The 22,240-nt window shown below is 43.0% G+C and overlaps 1 protein-coding gene across 1 annotated transcript in view; it reads right to left on the bottom strand.

The window, feature by feature from the left end:
• CACNA1C (calcium voltage-gated channel subunit alpha1 C) overlaps positions 1-22,240 on the bottom strand; it is a 621,853-nt gene that overhangs the window by 9,280 nt on the left and 590,333 nt on the right. The window contains exons 41-45 of the mRNA XM_044228473.1: positions 8,029-8,130; positions 5,352-5,479; positions 4,889-5,023; positions 3,021-3,373; positions 46-174 (exon numbers count right to left, since the gene is read on the bottom strand). Of these exons, the coding sequence (XP_044084408.1) occupies positions 46-174; positions 3,021-3,373; positions 4,889-5,023; positions 5,352-5,479; positions 8,029-8,130 (847 nt within the window). The remainder of the gene's footprint in view (positions 1-45; positions 175-3,020; positions 3,374-4,888; positions 5,024-5,351; positions 5,480-8,028; positions 8,131-22,240) is intronic.

The following is a 22,240-nucleotide window of genomic DNA, read 5'->3' as shown; positions in this document are numbered from 1 at the left end:
CTTCACCCCCAGAGGCTGGCGTGCGGCGAGGGCAGCAGCACTCACAGCTCTGTAGAGATCAGGCTGGGCTCGCTGCAGTACTCTGTGTCCTCGCTCAGCTTCACCTCATAGGTCTCGTCCTGGGAGACCTCCTCCTGACACACCATGGCGATCTGGCTCTCCCGGGAGTGGCACCTGAAGCATCCAAGGGGAAGAAATGAAGTCAGGAGCTGCGAACCTCATTGTTCCCTCAGCAGGCAAGGCATCACACATCACACGCACTCACACAGTGAACACACACACACACACGTGCCCACTCACGCACGCACAACCGCTGTGGCCTCTTCCTCCCATAGTTGCTGACACAGCAGCAGAGCCAGGGACACAATAAGATCCAGATCAGGAGTCCGTGCAGAACAAGCAGCTCTGGGCTGGGACCCAAGGAGGTCTGAGTTCTGACCCCAGTTCAGTTGCCCTCTGGCATGAGTCACTGCCCCCCTACCCCCACGCCTCTATCCCTCTCAATAAAACTGGAGTAGTGTAGGCCCTGCTTGACTCAGAAGCTCGTCATGAGTAACGAATGAAGTAACAGATGAGATGCGGTTTTGAAAGGTGAGAAGGACCAGCTTTTAGAACAGGGGCCTAGGCTGCTCTGTACAGGTTGGGGTGGGTCCTGAGAGGGCTGTCCTCTCCCTCTGCTAAAGAGAGCCAGGCCTTTGGGTGCTGGTTGGGCAGAGCTGGGAAGTTCCTGGGGTCACAGTTTGCCATGCCTTTGGGTTTGACATTGGCTCCTTGGAGTGACAGCACAGAGAAGAAGCCTCACACTGATGGGTTTGCTCTCCTGGGCAGTGAGCCTGAGTCCCTGCTGAGCTCGAGACCCTCCCCTACTGGGTGTGTCCCGGATGATTCTGCTCACCCTCCGGGCTGGCGTCTTCTTAGCTCAGGCCTGGATGTTCTCCCTTTTCCTATCTGTGCCTCTCAATACTTCCCTCAGTCTTTCTTCCTATAGATCCTGAATGACGGAACCCGTTTTACCCCCAAACCCAGGAAGACATGAGGGCAAGAGCTCAGTTAATCCTCTCAGGGCTGAGTGCTGGATCAGCACCCCGATCTGACCGGGGCCTGTGAGCTGGGGCAACTCAGGAAGCTACCCTCCCAGATACCTACCCGCTTCTCGGGACCAGGCCTAACCAGGCCCTGCGGAAGGACAGATGGAATGTGGATGGGGTGGGAAGAGAGGGGAGTGAAAGGCATTGGGAGGAGGCATAATGGGATGAGCTGGAGACGGAGAATGGCGGCAGGCAGACAACACCACTTCCTGGGGGCCACTGTGTGCAAGACATGCTGGCCCGTCCCAGCAAGAGCAAGGCTGGTCCTGGAGCCCCGGCACTTAGCCTTGAGCTGCGGCATGAAGGCTGAGACCCCAGAACTGCAACTTTGCTTGACTTGTTGTCCTCACCAAGCTGAAGCTTACTGCCTTGAGGGTCACTTTTCCCACTGTGCTGGGAAGGAGGGAGCCAATATTTGGGGAGCATTTGCTATGGGCTAGGCCTTGGGGGAGGCGCACACCACAGTTTAGGGACAGAGGTGCCTGTGGGGAGAGGAGGAAAATCCCCTGATGTTTCTCCCTACCTCCACTCTCCCTTCATTTAATACAGAACACGTTTTCAGAGAAAAATATGCTCTGAAGGAGGTATTAGCTCACCCTGAGATGCTAATGATGGACCCAATGAACCTTCCTAAAGAAGAGGTTTGGTTAAGGGGAGCAAGGGAGAACATGACACTAGGACTGAGTGCCTGAGAGTTGTAGGAGGTTTTCGGGAAAGGGAGGGGCTGCTGAGACACACATGGGCCAGCCACTTGAACTCTGATACTCCCCTGTGCAAAGCTAACCTTTCAGAGCTGGCATGCTGTACTGTGTATAGAAGGCCTCGGTAGACATCTCTTGAGTAGAAAGACTCACCGACTTTGCTTTTGAGTGGGTTCACCAGCCATTCTTCCATGCAGTGAGGTAGACTGATGGCCAATCGGACTTGGCTGTTATCAGACACTGTTAAAGGCCCAGGCCACACAGGCGTCCACGGGGCCACTTGAAAGTGGGTGTTAAGAAGGGAAGTGAAAACTGGGGGGCAGATAGGCAGGCTCCTTAGATGAAAGAAGCTTCAGGACACTTGTCCAGAAAGATGCTCACACATCATGATTATTTTCTAAGGTCATGAGCCTGAGAGATTTGCCCAAGAACATGGCATGTGGGTGATCTGCCCGGCCTGCTGTGGTAGGGGTGCTGTCCACTAAGGGTGAGGGGTCACGGTGGCGGGGAGGCAAGTCCTCTCCCACCTGGCTTTGGAAACCCAGAGCTGTTGACAGAAACAGGGAGGAGATCCTTTAGGCCCATGCTGTGTTTCCGGAGGCCCAGAGCACGTGGGTGCTTGTCACCCTGGTATACCATAACAATGGATCCCAGAGCCCCAAGGAGCAGAAGGTAGGGAGAAAAGCATGCATCAGGCAGTGGGAGAGCAAACTACCAGGAACGATCCCGCACTGGGGCAGAGTAGGCAGGAGCTATGGTGAAGGGCCTCCCACCACCAAAGTGTTCCTCCCAAGAGGGTGGAGAAGGGTGTGAAGAAGACGTGGTAGCTCCAGTCCCATCCCAGCTAAGTCAAAGGCCAGGCTTGTGCAGATGTGGGAAAGGCTGGGGGAACCGTCTGTTGTGTTGCCAGGATGCTGGGTGTCAGGGGTCTGGGCTCCTCTGTCTGGGTAACAGAAAGAGCACAAGAGGCTCTGTCCAGAGGTGTGGTCAGGACACTAGACAGCCATTGGGCTGTGCTGCCTTCCCCAGGTGTGGCTGCCACATGTAATCAGGGGCAAGAATGGGAAGCAGCATTGGCCTATCTCTTGATGGGGTCTGGGGCCGCAGCCTCCAGCCCTGCTCGAGGGGGTGAGTGGTAGGCCTGTGGGCCAAATTCCACCCCCCATCTACTCAGGGCTGGAGCATGTGGGGCCCCTGTGCACGGGCCCTGGTGCCCCACCCTCCCGCTTACCTCTTGGAGCTGAGCTTCCATGCGGCCTCCTGTACCCGGACGGCAGGAGACAAGGGGGGCCCGTGGCCCTCCACGGTGCTGACTGCGCTGGGGTAGCCAGCGGGGCGGGGGAAGCGGCCCAGGGCAGTGTTGTTGGCATTGTTGATGTTGGCGTTGGAGCCAGTGGATGAGTAGCTGCTGGGGGTGAAAGTGGAGTCCACCAGTTTCTCGTGGGATGGCGACTCGGTGTCGCCTTGGCTGTTAGCCGCCTTGTTGATGTGCAGTGGGCGCTGGGTGGTGAAGGTCTGGGGGAAGGCGCTCCGGCCGTCACTTTGGTAGTAGCTGACGTGGTTGCCGAACAGGCCACCGGCCCTCTGTAGGCGAGACGGGAGGGGTGGATGGAGGAGAAAGCCCTGTCGGCTACCTCTCCTTCTCTAGGCCAAGCCACGGAAGGCTGTCTGCCTTCCAGAGAGCGCAGCCACTCCAGGCAGTGACACGCAGCCCACGGGGAACTCCTCACCCACGTGGCCTGGAAGCCGGAGAGGGAGGGACCTGGACAGTCCCCTCTGACTCTGCTGGGGGACGGGTGAGGGGCAGGACCAGTCAGGCAGGAAGGCTGCTGCCCTGGGATTTTCTACTGAACCCCCAGGACTGGGATCAAATCTCCAGGAGCAGCGCAGGACGGCAATCCTTGGCTGCAGCCTTCGCTCTGCTTGGCAGCTGTGAGGACTGGGGAAAGGGACCAGGAGATTCTAACGAGAATTTTAAAAAATGGGGGTCCAACTGGCTCACTGAACTAGAAACGACATTGGCCAAAAGGGTTTTGGAAATAAGGATGAGGCATTGACTTCATTAATTATATTATGGGCTTCTTTCCTCTGGGGCGATTCTTAGAGATTTCAAATCAGGACCCAGTGTTTTTCTCCAACATTGTTTCCTTGTCCTGGAGTGAGTGGGCATGTTGCTGTCTGTAAGTTGGTCTGTGGGGTCTTGCTGGGGCAGTGTTAGCCTGGTGCTGTGTCCCTGAGGCCATTCGGTGACAGACATTTCACAGTGATGAGGATGAGGATGGTGATGACAGGGCAGCCACAGGCAGGGCAGGCTGTCCTCCCTCCCGGTGTTTCCACAGCTCAGGACCCCTGTGTGGGGGCTGGCAGGGGCAGCTGAGAGGGCCCCCGGCGTGATACTGCTTGGTGGCTTCTCCCTCACTCTGGAGGGATTTTAGCCAAATACCTTTGGGGATAAGCAGGGACGACGGAAGGGAGAGAGCGGGATACAAGCTTTGCACTATTCTGGCAGAGTCAGGTTTGGGGTCCACTGAGAATGGATGCTCAGCCTCCATAGCCAGGAAAGGAGAGGGAAGGAAGGCCGGAGGGGACTTTTGTGTCTGGGAAAACACAGGCTTTCTCTCAAGAAGACAGTTGCCCCTGGGCTCTACTCCCCTGCTGCCATGTGGGAACATAAGCCAGAACCTCTGATTTTTTAAAGAGAAGTCAAAGGTCTAGGTTTTTAGTTGAATGTGCCATATTTCTGAATGTTGACAAACAAAATAGGTTTGCAGTTTGGCCAAAAGGGGCCCCATGGCTTTGCAGTTTCTAATGTAGAAGTTTCTCCTAGGGGAACATGTCCTTTAAGAAAATGGCTCTTTCCCCCTTTCTCTGAGAGCCAGTGACCCTCTGGGAGCTGCCATGTCCCGAGAGCCCAAGCTTGAGATAGAGTCAGACTTGGAGAAGGTAGAGGTATGGGAAGTAGCTGAGTTGGAAGAGCTTGGAATCTGCCAGAGAACTCAGGACTTTCTCCCTGGATTCTCTTGGCAGAACGCCAGCCCACCCTCTTGCCTCCAGCTGGACTTGTAAAGGTAAGAGAGTGCTCCTGCGGCGTCCACCTACCCGGAAGATGTCATCTTCAGAGGCAGCAGACACAGCCTCCTTCATGGCCTTGTCCAACTCCTCCTCAGCCGTCAGATCTCCAGAAATGGCCCGTCGGATCTCAGGCCCGATGTCATGCAGCGTGCGCAAGCCAGCCTGAAACCCAGAGGGACACCCAGCTGCTTGACCCACAGCCTCTCTGTAGGGCAGGCACGCCTGCCAAGGGCTTATCTGTGCCAGACTGTGAGAATCCATTTCTCCACCCAGGAAGCATAAAGGCCTGTTAGAAGGGGCTGTGAAGCAGGCAGGACTAGGGAAGGCAGAGTGTGTGGGAGGCAGTGTATCGCACCCTCACACACAAAAGTTTCCTTCTGGAGGGAACTGGCCTCCAGCCCACTGGTGAGAGACTCAACCCCAGGCCAGATGTCAGAAGAAGGCGACCAAGCCCTTCCTTATTGTGTGGACCCCCCCTCTTGTCCTTTACCTGCAGGGATAGGGCGTTCCTCTGGGAGGGTTTGCCCACCAGGCCCTGCTCTTTGCGCTTCTTGAATTTCCGGAAGTACTCTTGGATCAGGAAAGTAGCATAAAACTTGCCAACTGTGACCTCGTCATCTGAGACAGGAGAAGAGAAGACAGAAGGGAGGTAAAGGGGAGAATTCAGCTTTTTTCCCCCCAGCATCCAAGTTTTCTGAAGTTTTTTAAACTTTTTTTTAAAGTTTTTTTTTTTAAGCCATTCACATGGTTCAGAAAGGCAAAAATATATTACAAGGTGTACAGTGAAAAGTCTCTCTCTCACCCCTTCCCCATCTGCTAAGTTACTACCTTTTAATAGATAACCTTTCTAAAATTAGCTTCTGGAGTATTTTTCCAGAGAGTCTTTCTGCAAATGCTTTCTGCAAATAAGCAAAGATATTCTTAGCTCCTCTTTTTTTTTTTTTTTTCTAACAGTAGAAGCAGCCTATTATCAAAATTATTTCCCACCTTGCTTTTAAAAAAAGCTTTACAAAGTTAAAAAAAAAAAACACCCTGACATTGTTAACTAATTTTTATTTGATTCCAAAACTTGAGGTGCCCATCATAAATTGATCGGTCCCCTAAGTGCAAACAGTTCTGGTTTAAGATGGAGTTTGGTGGAAGGAACACCTTTCTTCTCTAAGTTTGGGTTTCGTTTTCAACCAGACAGATTGGGTTTTCTTACCATGTGGTTTGGCTGGGTCCCTGCTGGGCTAGACCCCCAAGTTACACATGGCACAGTCAGCCTCTGTGTTGGGAATGAACCAGGTGGTAGAGAAACCGAAGAGTTTCCAAGGAGAACATAGCCTCTTGGCTCCATCTTCTTCTTCTGAGGGAAATGGCCCCAGGAGACAGCTGGTAGGTTAGGCGTAGGGGCCTGTGATGATTCTCCTACTTCTAGTTGTCCCTTAAGAATAGCCAAGTCCACCAGTGGTGACCTTCCACCTGGCGAACACCTCATTCCCTTGTGGGAGAGGAAACCCGAATTCCCCGTCTAGCCAGTCAGCAAGAGCCGCAGGGCAGAAAGAGCCTGGCGTTCTGGTGTCCCCCAGACCTGGGTTTGAATTTTGAATCTGCCAGGTACTCACCTGATAGCCCTGGGTCAGCTACATAGCTTCTAAGAACTTCAGTTTCTTGAACAAACTTCACAGCAATGTTATAAGGATTAAATAAGGTATGCAAAACATCTCATGGGGCTTGGCCCGTCTAGGTGACACATCCCTGGGCTGCTTCCCTTTGGGAAGTGATTCTCAACAGGGCTGGTGTCCCATTTTAAGGAGTGTTTTGGGAATATGGGGACATTCCTGGTTGTCCCAGTGTGCTACAGGCATTGGGTGGTTCCAGATGTGTCCCTTAAAACACAGGCATGTTTTGCATACATCTGCACTTGGCTAGATGTCCATGTGGGGAAAGGACCTGTTTATAATTACCTGAGCTAAGAACCTAACTTCATTTTACATATGAACAGAAAATAATATTTTTTGCCTGGTTTTAATATATCCAGAATTTCCCCTGCTAGGTAAATTGACAGGAAACCATATTTTGCTTTGTTTGCACTTGACCAAGAGGGCTTTACATTTTGGAAGATTGAATACCTGATGGCAATGATCCTTGTAGTATCTGAGTCACCTGTTGCATCTGACACGCTTATATTAGTCTATTTGTTCTATGTTTGTGCATATACATACGTATACATACACATGTGTATATTATTTAATATATTTAGTTATCCCTTACTTCAAAATGACAAATACAAAATGTCAACAATAGTCAATATTGTCTTAGTTCCTTTAAACACAGACTTATTCATCATAAGTGGATGCATGAAAGTATTTTATCAGTTAACTATAACTTCTGGCACAGTGCCATAACCCATAGTGCCTGAGCGTATATATATTGAAAAGTATTTGACTTTAATGTATTTTATATTAAAGTTTTATATATCTATATCTATATCTATATATACATATATATTTTTTAAAGATTTTATTTATTTAGTTGGGAGAGAGAAAGAGAGAGAGCATGGGCGGGAGGGAGAGCAGGGAGCCTGAAGTGGGGCTTGATCCCAGGACCCTGGAATCATGACGTGAGCCGAAGGCAGACTCTTAACTGACTGAGCCACCCACATGTCCCAAGTTAAAGTGTTATATTAATATTTTGGAAATTATAGCTGTAGGAAAGTTATTTTCATTTAGGATAATAGTAGGGGCATTATAAACTATTTGCTATGAAAGGGGGTTCTGGGTTTGAGAGGGTAGAGAAACAGTACTCTAGATAAGACAAAAAGAATTCAACCAAGAGGGATCTAAGGGGATTCTTCTTCCAGGTCCGCATTACTTCCAGAGCAACCAGCCTACTAATTTACAGGGGAAACCTATACTTTGCAGAGTTTCCTTGAAAATTCTGCCAAACTTCTAAGCATCAAGGGGCCTTGTCTGGTCTATGAAATGTTATGATTGGACCAGGTTTCCAGTCTGATATCCTGTATCTGAGTTTGTGAAGGTGTGGCACCCTCAGCCCTTCCAACCAATAGGGCCTTCAAGACCCACAGGAGAGGCGGAGTGGGGTGGGGAAAGCAGGCTTCCCATGAGCCTCATGGACTCAGGAACCAGGCAAGTCATGGGTGTGGAGATCCTGGGAGTACTTACCACCCGCTGGGGGCACCACTTGGTCCAGCAGCTTCATGCTGGTCCGCTTCCAGATCTTCTTGATTATGGCCCGCAGCTCCTCATTGGCTTGTTCTAGGTTCCCTGAGGGGAGGGAGATATGAGGCTGAAAATGGTCATCAGCCCCTTGAAGGTCCACCCCAGAGGGACCCATGGGGTGGAACCCCTGCTCAGAGTGGGAAGCTGCAGCCCCACAGAAAGCCCTGGCCCATCAGCTTCACTTTCTTTCTCTCCATTCTGCTGAACGTACCTCCATCTTCTTTTTCTTTGTATTGCTCTCCATGCTTTACTCCCCCTCCCTCCATTCCCTGTCCAGTGCCGTCCCTTTTCCCTTCCTCCCTGCCTGCTGCTCGGACCACCAGTGGCAATCCTTCATCTCCACATGCTCCTTCCTTGTGAGTGGCCCTTGGGGAGGACCAGACTGACTCAGCTGAGCTCAACGGCCACCTGTTGGAGAGCAAGAGGGCCTGCTCTGTGCATGGCACTTCTCACGGGGCTCCATGGGTGATCAAATTTTCCCCCAAACAAAGCATCCATACACAGGGGGACCTTACTGTCAAAGCTCTTTGCTATGTCTCCAGTGGGGAACAGGTGGCAAAGCCTCAGTGTAGAAGCAGGAATCAAAACACACTGGGTTCTGTTTTGGAGCTTTTCTGGGTCTGCTTTCTTCAGTTTTTACCACTTAAATTGATGCCTATCCTTTGCAGCCTCTGGGACAGTGGTCATATAGCAGCTGTAAAGAAAGGTGTGGTGGGAAGTAGTCTAAGACCCCTGGAGCTGTCTCCCACCAGCACCAATCTATACACACCGTGCATTGTCCTTGGTCTGTCCACGGTCCCTGGACTACGATGGATTTTTACCCCTATGATTAGATCGCCTTAAGATGGAGAGATTATCTAGGTGGACCTGACCTAATCACATGAACTCTTTAAAAGTAGAGAGTTCTCAGGTGCAAATTCCAGTTAGAAAATAAGTAAATCATGGGATGCAATGTACAGCATGATGACTATGGTTAATAAAACCATACTGCACGTTTATAGTTGTCAAGAAAGTAAGTCTTAAAAGTTCTCATCACACACAAAATTGTAACTATATATGGTGATGGACATTAATCAGATTTACTGTGGTTATCTTTTCTTAATATATACAAATATGGTTTATTATGTTGTACATCTGAAACTAATGTTCTATGTCAATTATACTTCAATACAAGATAAAAACAAAATGAATTAAAAAAGTACTACATGAAGGAAGTCAAAAGATAAAAGTAGAAAGTTGTCCCTAGTTGAGAGCAGAGGAAGGAGAGGGGACTGCTGTGGCCTGGGAGAAATCACACACCAATGCTGTGAACTGAATGGAGAGAGGCAGCCTCTGGGGGCTCAGTGGTCCCCACCTGAGAGCCAGCCCTACAATGGCAAGACATGAATTCTTTCAAAATCCTGAATGAGCTGGGAGCCTCAAAATGAGCCTGATCAGTATCCTCATTTTGGCTTTTTAAGACCCCTAGCAGAGAACTCAGCTACTCCACAGCTAGACCCATGACCTACAGAACTGTGGGCTAGGAACTAGGTGTTGTTAAAACAAAAGAATCTGTGGTAATTGGTTCCACAACCATAGGAAACCAATACAGGGGTGTTTACTGCTACTACACAGGGCAAGCAGTACGGTTGAGAGCTCTGGTTTTAGACGGTCTGAGGTGAAATCTGCCCTGTGGCCACACCGGAGAGGCTCCCAACAGAAGGAAGCAGAGGTGACAATGGAGAGAGAGTGATGGACTCCTGAGTCGCCTGTTGGATCCAAACAGTACCTGGCACCAGAGGATGATCCTGGGCAATCAAGTTATGGAGGCAATCCTGCATGGTTTAATTCCCTTCCTGGGTAAGGTAGTTAGTGGTTTCTGACATATGCAATGAAAGAGTCCTAATTAAAGTAATGCTCAAATATGTTTATCTTCTGTAGTGAGTTGAAAAGTGTTCCCACCAAATTCCCGTCGACATGGAACCTTAGCATGTGGCCTTAGCATGTAGGGTCTTTGCAGATGTTATCAGTTAAGATTTATTAGAGTGGGCCCTACATCCCATACTACTGGTATCTGCATAAGAAGAGAAGACACACAGAACACACAAGGGAAGAAGGCCATGTGACGATGGAGGCAGAGACTGGAGTGATATCACTATGGCCAAGGAATGCCAAGCACAGCTGGGCCCCACCAGAAACACGGAACAGCTTTTTCCTTTGTTTGTTCCTCTGGGAGAAACAAACCCTACCAACCCTTTTCCCAGTTAGTAAGTTGTCTTTTCATTATGTTGGTTTCCTTCACTGTGTGAAACTTTAGTTTGATGTAATCTCATTTGTTATTTTAGCTTTTTGTCCTTGCCTACGGAGACTGGTCTAAAAATATTGCTAAGACCTATGTCAAAAAGCTTACTGCCTATATTTTCTCCTAGGAGTTTTATGGTTTCAAGTCTTACATTCAAGTCTTCAGTACATTTAATTTTTGTGTATTTTTGCATATGGTGTAAGATAGTGGTCCAGTTTTGTTCTTTTGCAGGTAACTGTCCAATGTCCCCAACACTATTTATTGAAGAGACTTCCTCATTGTATATTCTTGCCTCTTTTGTCACAGGTTAATTGACTCTATATGTGTGGGTCTTTTCTTGGGTTCTGTAGTATGTTCCATTGATCTATGTGTCTGTGTTCATCCAGTACCATACTGTTTTGATTAATATAGCTTTGTAGTATAGTTTGAAATCATGAAGCATGCTACCTCCAGTTTTGTTCTTTTTCAAGGTTGCTCTGGCTTTTGAATTTTTTTTGGTGGTTCCATACACATTTTGAGTTGTAGTTCTGTTAAAAATGTCATTGGTATTTTGATAGGGATTACACTGAATCTGTAGATTGTTTCGGTAGTATGGACATTTTAGTAATATTAATTCTTCTAATCCATGAGCACAAAATATCTTTCCATTTATTCATGTCTTCAATTTCTTTCATCAATGTCTTTTTTAAATAAAGATTTTATTTATCTATTTGAGAGAGGGAAAGAGAGAGCACACAAGCAAGGGGAGGTACAAAGGAAGAGGGAGAAGCAGACTCCTTGCTGAGCAGGGAGCCTGATGGTGAGGCTTGATCCCAGGACGCTGAGATCTTAACCTGAGCTGAAGACAGACATTTAACCGACTGAGTCACCCAGGTGCCTTTTTAGTTTAACAGTTTAAACTGTATTCAGAGTACAGTTCTTTCACATCTTTGGTTAAATTTACTCATAGGTATTTCTTTATTTTTGATGCAATTATAAATGAAATTATTTTCTTACTTTTTCTTATAGTTATTAGTGTATAGAAACACTGATCTCTGTATGTTAATTTTGTATCCAGTGACATTGCTGAATTCATTTATTAGTTCTAACAGATTTTGGTGGAGTCTTTAGGGTTTTCTCTATATAGAGTTTTCTCTATATAGTATCATGTCATCTGTAAATATGTCTTTTTCCTATCCAGTGTTACTTTTTCCTGTCCAATTTGGATGAATTTTATTTCTTTTTCTTGTGTAATTGCCATGGCTAGGATTTCCGATACTGTGTTGAATAAAAGTGGTGAGAGTGGAAATACTTGTCTTATTCCTGATCCTACAGGAAATGCTGAAAGCTTTTCATTGTTGAGTATGATGTTAGCTGTGGGCTTATCATATATGGCCTTTTTACGCTGAGATACATTCCTTCTATACCTACTTTGTTGAGTTTTTTTCCTTATCATAAATGAACGTTGAATTTTGTCACATGCTTTTTCTGTACCTATTAAGATAATCATATGATTTTTATCCTTTGTTTTGTTAATGTGAGGTATCACACTGATTAATTTTTGGGTGTAGAACCATCCTTGCATCTCTGGAACAAATTTCACTTGATTGTGGTGTATGATCCTTTTAATGTGTCATTGAAATTTTTTTGCTAATATTTTGTTAGGATTTTTACATCTATATTATCAGATATATTGGTCTGTAATTTTCTTTCTTGTGGTATCTTTGGTTTTGGTAACAGGGTAATGTAACCTTGTAAAATAAGTTTGGAAGACTTCCTTCCTTTTCAGTCTTTTGGAATAATTTGAGAATAGGTACTAACTCTTCTTTAAATGTTTGGTAGAATTAAGCCACGAAGCCATCTGGTCCTGGACTTCTGTTGTTTTGGAGTTTAAAAATCACTGTTTCAATTTTATTACTTGTAATTGATCTATTTGGATTTTCTGTTTGTGTGTGTGTGTGTGTGTGTGTGTTTCAGCCTTGGAAGATTATGTATTTCTAGGATTTATCCATTTCTTTTAAGTTTTCCAATTTGTTGGTGTATAATTTGTAGTAATGTCTTAGCCTTTGTATTTCTGTGGTGTTCATTGTAACTTTTCCTTCATTTCTGATTTTATTTATTTGGGTCCTCTCCCTTTTTCTCTTGAGTTTGGCTGTTGATTTCATTGATCTTTTCAAAGAACCAGCTCTTGGGATGCCTGGGTGTCACAGTCAGTTAAGTGTCTACCTTCGGCTCAGATTATGATTACAGGTCCCTGGGATCAAATCCTGCATCAGGCTTCCTGTTCAGTGGGGAGCCTGCTTCTCTCTCTGCCTGTTGCTCCCCCTGCTTGTACTCTCTGACAAATAAAAAAATCTTAAAAAAAGAGAAAAAGCTCTTACTTTTATTATCTCTTCTTCTTCTTCTCCCCCCCCATCTCTATTTCATTTATTTCCACTCTGGTCTTTATTATTTCCTTCCCTTTACTAATATTGGGCTTTGTTCCTCTTTTTTTTAAAGTTACTTTAGGTATAGAGTCAGATGGTTTATTTGGGATTTAAAAAAAATTCTTCCTCCATGTTTTATTTTATTTTATTATGTTATATTAGTCACCATACAGTACATTATTCGTTTTTATTAATTTTTATTTTTTATTATTTTTTGAAGATTTTATTTGTTTATTTGACAGAGCGAGATCACAAGCAGGCAGAGAGGCAGGCAGAGAGAGAGGAGGAAGCAGGCTCCCTAATGAGCAGAGAGCCCGATGCGGGCCTCGATCCCAGGACCCTGAGATCATGACCTGAGCCGAAGGCAGCGGCTTAACCCACTGAGCCACCCAGGTGCCCCATTATTAGTTTTTGATGTAGTGTTCCATGATTCATTGTTTGCATATAACATCCAGCGCTCCATGCAATACATGTCTTCCTTAATACCCATCACCTCCCTTATGAAACCCTCAGTTTCTTTCCCGGAGTCCATAGTCTCTCATGGTTCATCTCCCTCTCTGATTCCCACCCCCTTCATTTTTCCTTTCCTTCTAATGTCCTCCATGCTATTCCTTATGTTCCATATATAAGTGAAACCATATGATAATTGTCTTTCTCTGCTTGACTTATTTCACTTAGCATAATCTCCTCCAGTTCTATCCATGTCAATGCAAATGGTGGGTACTCATACTTTCTGGTGGCTGAGTAATATTCCATTTTTTATGTGGACCACATCTTCTTTATTCATTCATCTGTGGAAGGGCATCTCAGCTCCTTCCACAGTTTGGCTATTGGGTACATTGCTGCTATAAACATTGGGGTGCATTTTCCCCTTCTTTTCAGTATATCTGTATCTTTGGGGTAAATACCCAGTAGTGTAATTGTTGGATCATAGGGTAGCTCCATTTTTAAATTTTTGAGGAAACTCCACACTGTTTTCCAAAGTGGCTCTACCAGCTTGCATTCCCACCAACAATGTAAGAGGGTTTCCCTCTCCCCACATCCTCTCCAACATCTGTTGTTTCTTGCCTTGCCAATTTTTGCCATTCTAACTGGGTATAAGGTGGTATCTCAATATGGTTTTGATTTGAATTTCCTGGATGGCTAATGATCTTGAACATTTATTCATGTGTCTGTTATCCATTCATATATGTCTTCTTTGGAAAAGTGTCTGTTCATGTCTTCTGCCCAATTTTTGACTTGATTTTTTTTTGGGGAGGGGAGGTGTTGAGTTTGAGAAGTTCTTTATAGATCTTAGATACCAGCCGTTTATCTGTAGTGTCATTTGCAAATATCTTCTCCTATTCTGTGGGTTGCCTCTTTGTTTTATTGACTGTTTCCTTTGCTGTGCAGAACCTTTTTATCTTGATGAAGTCCCAAAAGTGGAAAAAGAAAAACAAAGCTGGGGGCATCACACTGCCTAATTTCAAGCTATATTACAAAGCTGTGCCACGGTACTGGCACAAAAACAGACACATAGATCAATGGAATAGAATAGGTTTCTAAGCATGCATTCATTTCTTCTAGATTACTTATTGGCATATAGCTGTTGATAAAAATTTCTGATGATTGTGTCCATTTCCTTGGTGTTATGATATCTCCCCTTTCATTCATAATTTTATTAATTTGGGTCCTTTCTCTTTTCTTTTGGATAATCTGGCCAGTGGCTCATAGATCTTATTAATTATCTCAAAGAATCAGCTTCCAGTTTTGTTGTGTTCTACTGTATTTTTGGTTTCTAATTCTCTGTTCTAATCTTAATTATTTCCTTCCTCATGCATGGCTTAGGGTTAATTTGTTGTTGATTCTCTACTTCTTTAAGGTGTAAAGGTAGTTGGAATTTTTCTATTTTTTTGAGTGAGGCTTGGATGGCTATGTACTTCCCCCTCAGGACCACCTTTGCTGTATCCTGTTGGTTTTGGACTAAGTGTTTTTGTTCACTTGAATTGTTTAAGTTCTTCTTTGATTTTCTGGTTGATCCAAACATTCTTGTGCAGGATGGTCTTTAGCTGCCAAGTGTTTGAATTTCTTCCAAACTTTTTCTTGTGATTGAGCTCCAGTTTCAAAGCACTGTGGTCTGAGAATATGCATGGAATAATTTCAGTCTTTTGGTATCAGTTGAGACCTGATTTGTGACCCAGTATGTGGTCTATTCTTGAGAAAGTTCCATGTGTGCTCAAGAAGAATGAGTAGTCTGTTGTTTTAGGGAGAATATTCTCTGTGTATATATACACACACACACACACACATATATGACACACTGGACCAGATAAACTATATATATATATATATAGTTTGTATATATATATATATATATATATATATATATATATTTGTTTGTTGATTTTCTGCTTAGATAATCTGTCTGTTGCTGAGAGTGAGAGGGTTGAGGTCTCCTACAATTAACATATTATTATGAATATGTCTCTTTATTTTAGTTAACAGTTGGTTTATGTAGTTGGCTGCTTCCATGTTGGGGGCACAGATATTTACAATTGTAAATTATAGATCCTCTTCTTGGATAGACCCTTTAAGAATGGTATAGTGTACATTGACTTTGTATCCTGCCACATTACTGAATTGCTGTATGAGTTCTAGTAGTTTGGGGGTGGAGTTTTTTGGGTTTTCCATAGAAAGTATCTTTTCATCTGTGAAGAGAGAGTTTGACTTCTTCATTGCCAATTTGAATACCTTTTATTTCTCTTTGTCTGATTGCTGTTGCTAGGACTTCTAATACCATGTTGAACAAGAGTGGTGAGAGTGGGCATCCTTGTCGTGTTCCTGATCTCAAAGGGAAGGCTGTCAGCTTTTTTCCATTGAGGATGATATTTGCTGTGGGTTTTTCATAGATAGATTTGATGAAGTTGAGGAATGTTCCCTCTATCCCTATACTTTGAAGCATTTTAATCAGGAACAGATGCTAGATTTTGTCAAAAGCTTTTTCTGCATCAATTGAGATGACCATGTGGTTCTTCTCTCTTCTCTTACTGATTTGTTCTATTGCATTGATTGATTTGCAAATGTCAAACCACACTTGCAACCCAGGGATAAATCCCACCTAGTCATGGTAGATAATCTTTTTAATGGATTGTTGGATCCTATTAGCTAGGATCTTGTTGAGAATCTTAGCATCCATATTCATCAGGGATATTGGTCTGAAATTGGGTGAGCCTGGTGGTGGGTATTATGGAGGGCACGTACTGCATGGAACACTGGGTGTGGTACATAAGCAATTAATTCTGGTACACTGAAAAGAAATTTAAAAAATTAAAAAAACATATATATATATAAAATAATGGTATAATGTCCTTCTGTATCTCTAAGTACAGTCTTTAGCTTAAAATCTAATTTGTCTGATAAGAGAATTGCTACTGCAGCTTTCTTTTGAGGTCTGTTGGCATGAAAATTGCCATCCTTTCACTTTTAGTCTGGATGTATCTTTAGGTTCAAAATGAATCTCCTGTAGACAGCATATGGATGGGTCCTGTCTTTTTATACAATCTGCAACCCTGTGATGTTTTATGGGAGCACTCAGGCTGTTGATAGTGATTATTGAAAGATATGATTTAATTGTCATCATATCACCTGTGAAGTCCTTGTTCCACAGATTTTCTCTGTAAATTTCTGTTCTATATCACTCTTGGGGTCTTTTTCCTTTTATAGAACTCCACTTAATATTTCTTGTAGGGCCAGCTTAGTGGGCACATATTCTTTCAGTTTTTGCCAGTCTTGGAAGCTCTTTATCTCTCCATCCATTCTAAACCAGAGCCTTGCCAGATAAAGTATTCTTGGCTGCATGTTCTTCTCATTTAGTACCCTGAATATGTCTTACCAGCCCTTTCTGGCTTGCCAGGTCTCTGTGGACAGGTCTGACATTACTCTGATGTTCCTCCCTCTGTATGTAAGGAATCTCTTCCCCCTAACTGCCCTTCCTTGGTTTTAAGATTTGCGAGTTTTACTATTACATGCCTGGGTGTGAGTCTGTTCTCCTTGACCTTGGGAAGGGTCCTCTCTGCCTCTATGACACAAATGCCTGTTTTATTCCCCAGATTAGGGAAGTTCTCAGCTATGCTTTGCTCAACTATCTCTTCCAGTCCTCTGTCTCTCTCTCTACCACCTCCCCACCAGGGATCCCAATAATTCTGACATTGGAATGTTTCATGGTGCCATTTATTTCTCTAATTCTGTTTTCATGCATATTAAGCTGTTTGTTCCGGGCCTCCTCCTGTTCCTTCTTTTCTATCAGTTTGTCTTCTAGATCACTAATTCATTCTTCTGCCTCATTTACCCTAGCTGTTAGAGTATCTAGATTAGATTGAATCTCATTGATAGCATGTTTAAGTTCTGCCAGATCAGCTCTCATTTCTGCCCTTAGAGAATCTATGCTGCCATTAGTGGTTTCCTTCATCCTAGCTATTGTCTGCAAAACTGTTACCCTGAAGTCTATTTCTGACATCTTGCTTATTATATCCATATCCATTAGTTCTGTGGCCAAGGTCATGGTCTCTGAATTTTTCCTGTGTTGAATTTTTCCTGGGTTCCTTCTTTTAGTCATTCTGTTGAGGGGTGGTGTTGAAGAAATATATAGAGTCTAGGTTATTGACCACAACCGAAGCAAGATGCTCCTGTTTTATAGGGACCTTAGGGTTGCCAGCCTCTTGTTCTTCCAGCCTGTCTTCTGGGGGAGGAGCCTGTTGCACTGTTACTCAGACAATACTGTTTGGGCAGAGTTCTGCTCTCCCAAGAGTCAGAGCAGAAGTGACCATATCTAAACTTCTGTCTCAGAACAGAGAGATTGCAGTCTGTTCTCAGGCTACACTGACTCCGTTTTTGTCTGTGCTGCTAAAAACTGCAGCATCCTGGGTTGTGTGCCCCACAACAGCACTCCAGACCTCACTTCCATGTCCAGGCACGTCTCTGCCCCTTTTGCTTCTAAAACTGCCAGCTGCTCCCAGTTCATATATGTGCCCCTGCAGCCAATGGAACAGAATATAGAGCCCAGACATGTACCCTCAGCTTTATGGTCAATTAATCTTTGACAAAGCAGGAAAAAATATCCAATGGAAAAAAGACAGTCTCTTCAATAAATGGTGTTGCGAACATTGAACAACTATACAAAGAAGAATGAAACTCGACCATTCTTTTACACTGTACACAAAGATAAACTCAAAATGGATGAAAGACTTCAATGTAAGACAGGAATCCATCAAAGTCCTAGAGTAGTACATAGGCAGTAACCTCTTCGACATCAGCCACAGCAAATTCTTTCAAGGCATGTCTCTGAATGCAAGGGTTTATTTGGGATTTTTCTTGTTTCTTGAGGTAGGCCTGTATCATTATGAACTTCCTTCTTAGAACTGCTTTTGTTACATCCCACTGATTTTGGAAAGTTGTGTTTCTATTTTCTTTTGTCTCAAGGTATTTTTAAAAATTTCCTCTTTGATTTCTTTGTTTACCCACTGGTTGTTTGGTAACATATTGTTCATTTTCCACATGTTTGTGTGTTTTCCAGTTTTCTTCTTGTAATTAATTTCCAGTTTCACAACATTGTGGTTAGAAAAGATGCTTGATATGATATCAGTCTTCTTGAATTTATTAATATATGAATAATTGTTTTGTGGCCTAACTATCTTGGAAAATGTTCCATGTGCACTTGAATAGAATGTGTATTCTGTTGTTTTGGATGAAATGTTCATATATATCTATTAAGTTCTTCTGGCCAAATGTGTCATTTAAGGCTAGTATTTCCTTATTGAATCTGTAGATGATTTATCCATTGGTTAAGGGAAATATTAAAGTTCCCTACTATTATTGTATTACTGTCAATTTCTCCCTTTGTGTCTATTAATATTTTCTTTATATTTTTAAATGTTCTTATGTTGGGAGCATGAATATTGACAAATGTTATATCTCTTCTTGGATTGAACACTTTATCATTATGTAATGCTCTTCTTTGTCTTTTGTTATAGTCTTTGTTTTAAAGTTTATTTAGTCTCATGTGAGTATTACCTCACCAACTTCCTTTTTGTTTCCATTTCCGTGGAATATCATTTTCCCATCTCTTCATTTTCAGTCTCTGTGTGGCTTTAGATCTGATTTGAGTCTTTTTTTTTTAAAGATTTTATTTATTTATTTGACAGACAGAGATCACAAGTAGGCCGAGAGGCAGGCAGAGAGGAGGAAGCAGGCTCCCCGCCGAGCAGAGAGCCCGATGTGGGGCTCGATCCCAGGACCCTGGGATCAAGACCTGTGTAGAAGGCAGAGGCTTTAACCCACTGAGCCATCCAGGTGCCCCTGATTTGAGTCTCTTAAAGGCAGTATATAAATGGTTCTTTTTAAAAAATCTATACAGCCACCCTATGTCTTCTGATTGGAGCACTTGGTCCATTTATATTTAATGTAATTATTAATAGGTATGTACTTATTGTCACTTGGTCAGCTGTTTTCTGCTTGTTATGGCAATTCTTCTGCTTTGTTTTTCTTCTCTCAGTCTGTTCATTTGTGTTTGATGGTTTTCTTTAGTTTTGTTTGAGTCCCTTTCTCTTTATTTTTTATCTATTGTAAGTTTTGGTTTATGGTTACCATGAGGTTCATGTATATTGACCTAGATACATAGCAGTCTATTTTAAGCGAATAGTCATTTGTTTTTAACACATTCTAAAAGCGCTACATTTTTACTCCCAACCCCAACATTTTATATTTCTAACATCCTATTTGACATCTTATATTTTTTAATTAAAAAAAAGATTTATTTGTTCATTTGAGAAGGAGAGAGAGAGAAAAAGAGAGAGAGAGAGAAAAGAGAAAGTAGGGAGAGGGACAGAGGAAGAGGGAGAAAGAGAATTCAAGCAGATTCTTTGCTAAGTGTGGAGCCCTGAAGTGGGACTTGATCTCATAACTGTGAGGTCATGACCTGAGCCAAAATCAAAAGTTAGACACTTAACCAACTGAGTCACTCAGGCGCCCCTGACATGTTTTAATTTTGTGTATTCCTTAACTACTTACTGTAGTTATAGTTAAATTACTACTTTTGTCTTTTAATCCTCATACTATTTTTTAAGTGGCTGATTTACCACACTTCCTATATATTTTCCTCTACCAACAAATATTTTTCATTCATATATTTTCTTACTTCCAGTTACAGGTTTTTCTTTTTTGCTTAAAGAAGGTCCTTTAATATTTCTGGTAAGGTTGGTTTAGTGGTGATAAATTCCTTTAACTTTTGCTTGCCTAGGAAACTATTTCTCCTCCAGTTCTGAATGATAACCTTGCCAGGTAGAGATTTCTTGGTTGGCAGTTTTCTCTTTCAGTAATTTGAATATATTATTCCACTTACTTCCGCCATGAAAACTTTATGCTGAAAAATATGCTGATACTCTTATGGCAGTTCCTTTGTCCATAACAAGCTGTCTTTCTCTTGCTACTTTAAAAACTCTCCCCTTGTCTTTAACTTTTGACAATTTAATTATAAAATTCCTTGGTGTGGTTTTTTGGGTTCATCTTGTTTAGGGCTTTTTGTGCTTCCTGGACCTGGATGTCTGTTTCTTTCCCCAGCTTAGGGAAATTTTCAGCCATTATTTCTTCAAATAAGTTCAAATAACTTCAAATAATCTTCCCTACTCCTTCTGGAACTACTATAATGTGAATGTTTGTGTATCTTATGTTGTTCTAGAAGTTCTTAAAACTATTCTCATTTTTTATTAACATATATTCTATCATTAGTTCCAGAGGTAGAATTTAGTGATTCACCAGATTACTTCCAGTGACCTCCTTAATGCCCATCACCCAGTTATCCCACACCCCCAACCTCCTTCCCCTCCAGCAACCCTCAGTTTGTTTCCTATGATTAAGAGTCTCTTATGGTTTGTCTCCCTCTCTATTTTTGTCTTATTTTATTCTTCCTTCCTTCCCCTATGTTCATCTGTTTTGTTTCTTAAATTCCACATATGAACAAAATCATATGGTATTTGACTTTCTCTGACTGACTTATTTTGCTTAGCATAATACCCTGATGTTCCATCCCTATCACTGCAAATTGCAAGAGTTCATTCTTTTTGATGGCTCAGTAATATTCCAGTATATCTATATCTGTATCTATCTATCTATCTACCACATCTTCTTTATCTATTTATTTGTCGATGGACATCTGGGCTCTTTCTATTGCTTGGCTATTGTGGACATCACTGCTATAAACATTGGTGTGCATGTGCCCCTCTGAATCACTATGTTTGTATCTTTTGGATAAATACCTAGTAGTGTAATTGCTGGGTCATAGGGTAGTTCTATTTTAACTTTTTAGGGAACCTCCATACTGTTTTCCAGAGTGGCTGCACCAGTTTGCATTCCCACCAACAGAGCAAGAGGGTTCCCCTTTCTCCGCATCCTAGCCAACATCTGTTATTTCCTGAGTTGTTCATTCTGACTGATGTGAGGTGGTATCTCATTGTGGTTTTGATTTGTATTTCTCTGATGATGAGTGATTTTGAGCATTTTTTCATTTCCTGTTGGCCATTTATATGCCTTCTTTAGATAAATGCCCTTCTGCCTATTTCTTGACTGAATTTTTAATTTTTTGGGTGTAGAGTTTGATAAGTTCTTTATAGATTTTGGATACTAGCCCTTTATCTGATATGTCATTTGCAAATATCTTCTCTCATTCTGTAGGCTTTTATTTTTGTTGATTCTTACCTTTGCTGTGTAGAAGCTTTTTATCTTGATGAAGTCCCAATAGTTCATTTTTGCTTTGGTTTCTCTTGCCTTTGGAGATGTGGCTAGCAAGAAGTTGCTGCAGCCAAAGTCAAAGAGGTTGCTGTCTGTGTTCTCCTCTAGGGTTTTGGTGGATTCCTGTCTCATATTTAGGTCTTTCATTCATTTTGATGTTTTTTTGGTGTATGGTGTAAGAAAGTGATCCAGTTTCATTCTTTTGCATGTGGTTGTCCAATTTTCCCAGCAGCATTTGTGGAAGAGACTGTCTTTTTTACACTCGTTATTCTTACCTCCTTTGTTGAAGATAAGTTGACCACAGAGTTGAGGGTTCTTATTATCTTCCATAGATCTGTGTATCTTTTTTTGTGCCAGTACCATACTGTCTTGATGATTACAGCTTTGTAATAGGGCTTGGAGTCTAGAATTGTGATACCTCCAGCTTTGGTTTTCCTTTTCAACATTCCTTTGGCTATTCAGAGTCTCTTTTGGTTCCACACAAAATTTAAGATTGTTTGTTCCAGTTCTATGAAAAATGCCGATGGTATTTTGATAAGGATTGCATTGAATGTGTGTATTGTTTTGGGTAGTATAAACATTTTAACAATATTTATTATTCTAATCCATGAGCATGGGATGTTTTTTCGTTTCTTTGTGTCTTCCTCAATTTCTTTCACAAGTGCTGTGTAGTCTTCAGAGTACCAATCCTTTACCTCTTTGTTTAGGT

The sequence above is a fragment of the Neovison vison genome, chromosome 12 (genome assembly GCF_020171115.1).
Source record: "Neovison vison isolate M4711 chromosome 12, ASM_NN_V1, whole genome shotgun sequence".
NCBI lineage: Eukaryota > Metazoa > Chordata > Mammalia > Carnivora > Mustelidae > Neogale > Neogale vison.
Note: the sequence above shows the minus strand (reverse complement) of the source record. Positions and strands in the feature narration are given on the sequence as shown.